At 59.9% G+C, this 9,053-nt stretch overlaps 1 protein-coding gene across 1 annotated transcript in view; it reads right to left on the bottom strand.

The window, feature by feature from the left end:
• CPLX1 (complexin 1) overlaps window positions 1-9,053 on the bottom strand; it is a 36,929-nt gene extending 27,876 nt beyond the window's left edge. The window contains exons 1-2 of the mRNA XM_081812832.1: window positions 8,916-9,053; window positions 7,426-7,531 (exon numbers count right to left, since the gene is read on the bottom strand). Of these exons, the coding sequence (XP_081668958.1) occupies window positions 7,426-7,456 (31 nt within the window). The 5' untranslated portion in view covers window positions 7,457-7,531; window positions 8,916-9,053. The remainder of the gene's footprint in view (window positions 1-7,425; window positions 7,532-8,915) is intronic.

Below are 9,053 nucleotides of genomic sequence, written 5' to 3'. Positions count from 1 at the left end.
CCCTCAGCACCTAGCATGTAGTGCTCAGCACCAGGCACCCAGCATGCAGCACCCTCAGCACCCAGACCCAGCACTCGACACACGGCACTGACCACTTGGCACCCAGCGTGCAGCACCTAGTACATAGTACCCCCAACACCCAGCATGCAGCACCCAGTACACAGCACCCTCAGCACCCAGACCCAGCACTTGACACACAGCACTGAGCACCAGGCACCCAGCGTGCAGCACCTAGTACATAGTACCCCCAACACCCAGCATGCAGCACTCAGCATGAGGCATGCAGCATCTGCAGCACCCAGACCCAGCACGCAGAACCCAACACCCAGTACCCTCAGCACCCAGCACTCAGAACCGCACTCAACACCCAGAACCCAGTACTCAGCACCCTCAGCACCTAGCACACAGAACCCAGCACCATCAGAACTCAGCACAGAGCCTTTAGCACCTGGCACTCAACACATGGCATCCGGCACTGTCAGCACCCAGCATGCAGCACTCAGAACCCAGCACCCCAGCCACTCTGCTGGGCCCTGAGCAGCTTGGATGCCACAGTTCACAGTCAAGCCCATGGGACCAAAGGGGACCTACCGGGTGGAACAGGGACTCTCCCCCAGCCCTGCCAGGCTGCCCCTAAGAAAAGGAAGCCAGAGCTCCTGACCGACCCCTGCAAGGGAAGAGAAACCATGTTCTCTACTGCCTGGGAGATGAGAAAAGTGAGAGCAACCCTAGAAAAGAGAGATTTGGGGGCGCCCAGGTGGCTTAGTTTGTTAAGCATTCGACTCTTGGTTTTGGCTCAGGTCATGATCTCATGGGTTGTGGGATTGAGTCCCGCATCAGGTTCTGCACTCAGCGGGGAGTCTGCTTCTCCCTCTCCCTCTGCTCCTCCCCCAGCTCTCTCTCAAATAAATAAAATCTTAAAAAAGAAGAAGAAAATGTTTTTAAAAAAAAAAGAAAAGAAAGGACACCTGGGTGGCCCAGTCAGTTAAGCGTCTGCCTTCGGCTCAGGTCATGATCCTGGGGTCTCAGGATCGAGTCCCGCATCGGGCTCCCTGCTCAGTGGAAAGCCTGCTTCTCCCTCTGACCCTCCCCGCTCTTGTGCTCTCTCTCTCTCTCTCTTTCTCAAATAAATAAATAAAATCTTAAAAAAAATAAAATTAAAAAAATTAAAAAATAATCTAAAAACGAGAGATTCATACAAAGCCCAAGACCAGGCAGGTCAGGAGGAAGGACCACGCAGCAACCAGCCAAAGCCTCCACCTCCCCCTAGACAGAACCAGGGTGCTCTGGGCAGCCCCCGACCAACAGCAGGAGTCTCAGTGCTCCCCCCTTGCCCAGCCAGGGTGCACCCCCTGCCTGATCCATTAAGACCTGGGCTTGGGTTTACCATGCCAGAGTCTCTGAAATTTGTTGGCATTAGGGTCTGCCTGGACTTGATGCTCATTCTGCTAGTTTAACGCCCCAGCAGTAAATGTGCAATGTTCCCGAGCCAACCGAGCAGTCCCTGATGTTAGTGCAAGATCACTGTGAGCCCCGCCACAGAGGAGCTATTAAAATGAATGCTTTAATCCCAACCAGAATTTCTTGCCAACCAACAAGGAAAAAAACAAATGACTTTATCAGTTGAAGTGCAATATATCCATTTTATTCCCACATTGGGGCTAAGGCTTTATAACTGATCTGTAGCTTGATCAACTAGGAGTGTCGTCTCTTGAGGGAAGACCTGTCCTTCATTGTTTTAGGGAGAAAAGGCAGTTTCTCTGATGTGTCTTTCCAGCCTCCGAGAGATGTTGGATACGTGGTGTCTCTCCTGAGCCCAAGGAAGTGAGCTGGTGCCCATTCTGAACGAATGTTGGTGCTTTATCACTGACTTTTTGCTGGCTGCCTGTGGAGAAGTCCAGCTCTCAAGGGTGAGCAGGGGAAGGAGGAGGTACCCGGCCCTTGGAGGGCTCATGGTCTGGGGTCTTGCATCTGAAAATCAAGATTTCCCAAGTTGATGCAAGCCCCGTACTATGAGCTGCCCAATACCGCCCACCTTGTTCGGAGGGTGATGTGCCCACTTTGGCCTCACCTTCCATGACACACAAATGGAAATCTCCAGTGGGATCCCATAAACACATGTGCTAACCAGAACAGGGGGCTGTCCCTTGGGCCCTCCCCTTCTGCCTGCCCTGTCCATGTGATGCTGGAGCAGCACCAACCATTCTGCCACTGTAAGAAGCAGGCTAAGCATGAAAGCCCGGGAAGCTCATGGGGTGACGGGGCGCAACAAGAGCTAAAGCTGGGTCCCAGATGGTACCACAGAGCAGCTGAGCCACCTCCTGACTCCTCTTCATGTGAGGGAAACAAACCTTGGTTCAAGCCCCTCTCTGTCTCTCTGATTTGAGTCAAAAGCATCTTCCCCAGTGCAGAATTCTGGTGCTTCTCCTCCCAATCTGCCCCTTCTGCAGCCCAGCTCAGCCCATGGCTCCACCATCCCCCCAGAGAACCTGGCTTCACCTGGTAGTGTCCCAGCTGGGCAGCCCCAGGTCCATGGGAGGCCCCCAATAAACAGAGCTCACTCCAAAACAGACAGATAGGGTAGGGGGGCCAGTGAGACCTGCCCTACCCTCGGGACCCGGGTTAGGGACAGGATGGGGAGGCCTGGCCTCACCCTCAGTGTACAGTCCCGTGAGTGGACACTGGGGGGTCCAGACAGGACCACCTGGTATCTCAGGCTCTCTCTACAGCTCTGACCTGAGGTCCTAGAGGCCAAGGCAAGGAGAGTCTGGGAAAGAGCCACCTCTGATCTGCAAAGACCTCAGGATCCCTGATGCTACGTCCCCAAAGCAGCTACAGGTACCCGCAGGACTCAGCTGGGAGTCAGAGACCCAGCAGTGGGAGAGGGGGGCTCAGGATGCTTTACAGAAGCAGGTGCCAGACAGGGAAGGAGGCCCCCTTCAACACGCCCGTGGAGGTGGAGGAAGGCACCAGCACTGAGGGAGGCGCTTCTCTGCCCAGGGCTCCCGGCTCCCAGAGGGAGACTCAGCTCCAACCCCAGCCCCACCCCAACTTGTGTGAGCGACGCGGGGGGTACTGCCCTCCCTTCTCCAGGGTCTGACCCTGGCAGTCTCGACACATCTGGGGACTGACCCCCAAGAGCCCCAGCAGAGAGCACACAACCTACCCCCACAGGGTGCAGAGGCCCCCCGACCACAGCAGCCCCCAGAGGCTCTCCCTGGGGTACATGTCCGTGAAATGCTTTTCTTCTGTCCGCGGAGGTCTGGGTGACAGTGATCCATCTTCCTCCCATACACGTGCAGTCTGGCTCGGCGGGGCTTCTGTCCCCACTCAGACATGCTCGCCTCAGGAGGATGGCTGTTCATTCCTGCATCCTCCCCGTGCACCAGGCACAGGCCCTGACGCCTGACTCCCCAAGAGAGGACAGCCTCCCCCCAGGATGGCCCCAGGCCAACTCGCCACAGGACACAGGACACAGTGACCACGTGTCAGTGAGCCACTGGAGTGTGCTCGGTGAGAAGACCCCCCGTGGGCGTGGTCACGGTTGTCCTGTAATGTCCTCCTTCCCATCTCCTGCTGCCTTCTACACCTGGCCCCGCCCTGCAGCCCTTGGGCCTTTGCACGTGCTGTGTCCCAGGGTCATCTGCCCATCCTTGAATCCCACCTCAGATGCCCCCTCCTCCGTGAAGCCCTCCCCTGCCCCCGCACCATCCCCGAGGACCTGAGCATGCTTTGGACATGGAATATGACACACCAAGGCAGATCAACAGGACAGCCAGCCATGAACCAGTTGTTAGGGCCAGAATAGCCACGCTGCAGCTGATTTAGCCTGATGAGAGTCTACACCAACCACCCAACCACAGTAACCTGACAATTGCCTTTGCTCTTGTCCACGGTGTGAATACAGCCCCAGGGCCGCTTGCCACTTCCTGGCCTTGGGAGAAAACTGTTTTTTCTTCAAGCTGCACCCTTGAAGACTCTGAGCCCCAGATCTGTGTCCAGTGGCCTAAGCACGTGACCCCCATTCAAGGCCACCTTGTCGCAGTCTCCAGGCCACCACTCGAGCTGCTCCCACAGACTTCGCAAGTGTTCTCCTCTTCGAGGGACTGAGCATTAAATCTGGGGTCAATCTTGGGGTGGCCCAAGAACATAAAGGCCTCCACGATATTCTCTCAGTGAGAACAAATTTGTCAACAGCTGGACACTTTTCTCAACAATTTGGCCCCAGGAGAATTCTCCTCAGCCAGCCCTGTGTGCCCATGGCACCCACAGCTCCCTGGCCTCGGCAGCAGAACAGTGTCCAGGGGGATCATGTTTGACTTTGAAGGAACCAAAGGTGCCCCCTAGTCATCCCAGGAAGAATTCAGGCCCTAAGAGCAGACGCCCCCATGGGTTCCACCCGGTCCCTCCCAGGCTGCATCTGAAGAGAGAGACTGCCACCATGCAAAGCCCTCCCATGCCCAGGGGCCCAGGGACTGGAGTGTGTGGGCAGATCCTGCCATCACAAGGAAAGGAGCCCCGGGAGCCATCTGTCCCCTCCTTTGTGGTCCGTGGCTGCCTACGTGCTCTCCGGGGCTCTGGGCGTCTGTGAGGCCACCAGTCAGTGCTCGTGGCCTTGCTGGGGCGTGAGTCCCACTGCTCACCCGCAGCGGCGCTGACAGTCCCACTCCCACCTGCCAGGCCCCCTCCTGGCCTGCTGGGCCCTGTCCTCCCTCACTGCCCAGGGCAGCCCCTTGTCACCACAGCAACGCCTAGCCACCCCCCTCAACCTTCCCTTTCTTCCAGTAGCAGGTGCTCCCAGGCGGCCTCGTGGTCCCCAGAGCCCGTGGAGGAGACCGCCTTCAGCAAGGGTCACACTGCGCTGTAGGGGCAGAGCCAGAAGCCCGCTGGCCAGGCTTGGGTTCCACGGGGGTTGGGCCGCAGGGACTGGGCAGCATCAGCCATCGACAGAGGCTTATAGGAAAGGCCTGGGGCCGCCGAACTGCATCTGAGCTCCTTCTGGACTGGCAGCCCCTGAATTTCGGGCTGCCACTCAGTTCATCATACCCTGAGCCCCAGAGTGGACCAGACATGCGCTTCGGGGTGGCGGGGTGGGGGACTGTGAACGCCCTGTTGGTCTACCTGACATGGGACTCTCCAGGCTGTCACCTTGAAGCTTCTGTCCCCAGCAAAGGCCTTCCATGAGACACATGGTCAGGACAACACAGCAGCCCAGTGAGCTGGCCACAACTTAACTAGGCTACATCGAGTCCTGTCCCCAGCAGGGCCGAGCGAGGCCTGCCCCCATGGGGCTCCCTCCAGGCCCTGTGTCTTTCCTCCCTCCTGCTGCACAGGTACATGGTCTCTGTGTTTTTAGCCCTGACTCTGTTTCTCAGTTTGTGTCTGATACATCTGTCTCTCTGTCTCTGTGTCTGTCTCAGTGTCTCTCTCCACCATGCACCCTGCACTTCTGTCTCTTGTCCCATTTCCTTGGGCTCCTCAGTCTTGGTCTCAGGGCCCCCTGTCTTTTTCCCCTGGCTGTTCTGTTCTGATCCTCCATCCCCCACAGATTCCCAGACAGACAGTGCCCCAGTGCCCCTCTCCCTCTGGCCTGCCCCTCCCGTCTGTCTTGTGTGTCCGGGGCACCCTCTCTCCAACCCACACCTGCTCCCTGTTTCTCGGGTCCATCCCTCTGGGTCTGGGTCTGGGTTTGGGTCTGTCTCTGTCCCTCTGTCTGTACGTACTCATCCTAAGAGGCCAAAATGATGCCCATCCAGGGGGAGAGAGAGCACAGGAAAAAAACACAAGGTCTCGCCCTGGAGGTCAGATGCAGCCCCCAACCTCAGCAGTGGGGGGATGACAAGTAGTGGGGGTCAGCACCTGGTGGGCGCACCCCGTGGGTGGCTGCTGAGAGGATGCTCCAAGCCCCCCCCCCCGTGCAGCCCACCCCGTTGCCGCCGCAGGAGAAACTTTGGGCTGACATGGAACAAAGGGGATCCAGGCTGGCAATTACCCAGCTAATTTCAGCCATGTAGACAGCCAAATCAGATGTTTCAGGTTTCTTACAAACCCACCTCAGGGCCTGAATTAGCCACCTAATTAATTATCTGTACCAGCCTGGGACCGGCTGGGTGGGAACACGGATTGCTCCCGGTGCCAGGATGCTTGTCCCTGAATCATGTCCTGGTGACGTAATCATTATAATTAGACCCAACCTGCAGCCTATCCTTGACCACAGAATCCCAGGAACAGTGGCCCCAGGCCGGGCCCAAGTGTCTTTTCATTCGTGGTAGCAGAAATGCAGCCATTCTGCAAAAGACAAGCCCACCCACAGGGCCCCTGTCCCGTATTTGGTGGCACTGGCCCCACCATCCTGCCCCCCATTTCCAGCACAACAGCCCCCATCCGCTCCCCAGCTCTAGCAACAAGGTCCCGATTCCTCCTGCTCCTGCAGCAGCACCATGAGGATGGCCTTGTCACGCATCACCTGACTCATGCCAGGCTGTGCACGGTACCAGGTCAGGGTGTGGCCCACGGAGGCCACCAGAGGGAAACGTCCCGAATGGCAGAGTCAGGAGCTGGCCACAGGCTCCCATCCCAGGGAGCTCCGGGGAGCTGGTGCTGCAACCAGGGGAGCTGGGGCACACGGGATGGGCCCCTTGGGCCTTGGCTGACCAGACGGCTCTACCAGGACGCACCTATCCCGGTGTGGACTTCAGCCCATTGCCCTGCCCACCTCCTAGGCCAGCGTCTCTGGCCTCAGTGATGACCCCCTCTGGACGAAATAGGCACAAGATTCCCTTCAGATAAGTCAGCAGGGTTAGAAGGGCGGCCCTCTCCCCGAGACACACACACAGCTGCCCTGCCTGTCTTGGCGTCTTCCCTTGTCCCTGTGCTCAGCCAGCCCTAGCTCCCTGTGCACGCTGCTGCCCCCACCCTGGATGAAACCCACGGGGTCCTTGCTGGACACCACAGACCCAGCCCCAGCCCCCACCCCTACTCCGCCTGCTGCAGCTTCCCATGGCTCTGCTCACCAACAGCAGAACCCCCATGGGGCCCACCAGACGCTGCCAGTTAGGATTGGCCCTTGGTGCCCCTGAAACCCACCCCCCACTGGCCTCCCAAAAGTGAGGGTGCTGCTGCTTCACCCTGGACCCCAGCCTCAGCACTGTCTCGTGGGCTCTGCCCTGACCACGCACACCGTGTACGCCCTCCCCCACTCCCCGTGCTGGCCAAGGCCATTTGGGAGGCGCTGGCTTTGGTTCCTACCCCCCTTCTCTCTGGCTCCGTCCTGAGGGAGGGAGCGGGCAGGTGTGTTTCCGGGGACATGCAGTGAAGGCATCTGTGCAGTCTGAGGGTGACCACGTGCTGAACGTGCCCCCATGTGTCTGCATGCCACTGTGGAGATGAGGCTAGCCTTGTGCCCCCACGCCCCCAACTTCCTACCTCCCAGGGCCTGTTTCATCACGAACTCCATGACGATGGCTTTGATTCCTCAGCGGCTCCTCCAAGGGTCCGAACACACATCCAAGTGTGGTGGGGAGTTCTCTGCCTGGGGGAGAGGAAGTGGTCACAGGTCACCCTGGCTAGGCCTGGGGGAGGGCTTTTTGCTCATCCCTACGTGACGACCCCTGAGCATGGGTCTGTGGTCTGGAGAGAGCATCCTTTGTCGATTCCCCCACCCCTATGGCTGGACCCCGACACTGACAGGGACACCGGAGAGGGTCTGGGAGGGTCTTAGTGGAGGAGGGTTTCCACCCCACACCCTGACCAGGGCAGGTAGATTCCAAGACCCCAGCTGGACCTGCAAAGTGGCCTCACGTGGCCCCTGGTTTTCTGAGTCCATCTTATGGTGGCTACTGCAGCGACAGAGGCGGGAGAGCACAGCTCAGAAGGAGCCGGGCTGTGTGAAGCTGGGGCAGACCCAAGGGGTGTGTGAGGTGACTGGCCCTTCTGCCTCCTTGGTGGACCCTGGGCCACAAGGGGGTGGGGGAATCCATTTAAGAGACAGGAAGGGCTATGGTGGGGTGGGGCCAGAGTGGATGCCCCTTCAGAGAGGTCTCTTTGGCTTCTGACAGAGGAGTCTCAGGGACAGGTAGACCAGGCTCCACCCAGGGGAAATTCGAGGGCCCACTGCCACCCACCCGCAGCAGAGATCCGGGAGAGACTGCAGGGAACCCAGCCTTCAGGGAAATGGAAATGGGAGGTCAGACCCCACCCCCTCCACCTGCGTCTGCACCGGTGGGGCGCTCCAGGGTCCAGGTCAGCTGAACTCTGGTGGGGAGGGGCTGCCTGTAGGATAAGCAGCTGCAAGTCCCCTCCCTCCCCACTTGTGGGGTCTCTCCTGGCAGGGAAGCCCAGGGCTCTGGAGATCCAGTGTTTTACGGTGTTTTCCTCTGCAGACGAAGGAGACCCGCGTTTGTGCGGCCTGGGGAGGGCTGGCTGGGTGGGAGTGCCCCCGCCTCCCCGCAAAGCGCTGGCGCGCAGGGGCGCCCTTGCCGCAAAGCAGATTCTCTTCCAAACTTCTCCCCTGGCTCCTGAGGGGGTGGGGAACTCAGGGCCCAGCCACAGAGAGGCTCGGGGTGCTGCTGGAGCTCCCCCAGGCTTCCCATTGCCTCCCCGCGCGGGCCGGGGCTCCCGCTGCCGCCGCACCCCTTGGCTTTGCGGGCGGGCGAGTTGCCCGGCTCTGCTGAGCGGCCCTCAGGCGGGAGCGCGCCAGGAGAGAGAAAGAGACACAGGACATGGAGGGGAAGGGGAGACGCGCAAAGCGGGAGCAAGAAGGAGGGAGGGCGCGGGCCGGGACCGCGGGGCCCGCTTCAGCACCGTGCGGGCGGACAGCGCCCGCCCCGGCCGAGCGCGCGCCCAGCCGGGGCCGGGAAGGGGCAGGCTGGGCAGGGGGCGGCCTGGAGTGGGGCGCGCGCGGGAGCGTGGGTTACCTTCCCGGGGCCGGGGTGCGGGCGGGCAGGCGCCTGGGCAGTCAGTGGCGGAGCGCGCTCGGGCTGGCCCGGTCCATGTGGCGCCCCGGGAACTGCGGCGGCGGCTGAAGGGCACGGCGAGGAGGGCGCGTCACATGG

This window comes from Leptonychotes weddellii, chromosome 2 (assembly GCF_054177405.1).
Source record: "Leptonychotes weddellii isolate Sample4059 chromosome 2, ASM5417740v2, whole genome shotgun sequence".
Lineage (NCBI taxonomy): Eukaryota > Metazoa > Chordata > Mammalia > Carnivora > Phocidae > Leptonychotes > Leptonychotes weddellii.
This window is presented reverse-complemented; position numbering and strand designations above follow the sequence as displayed.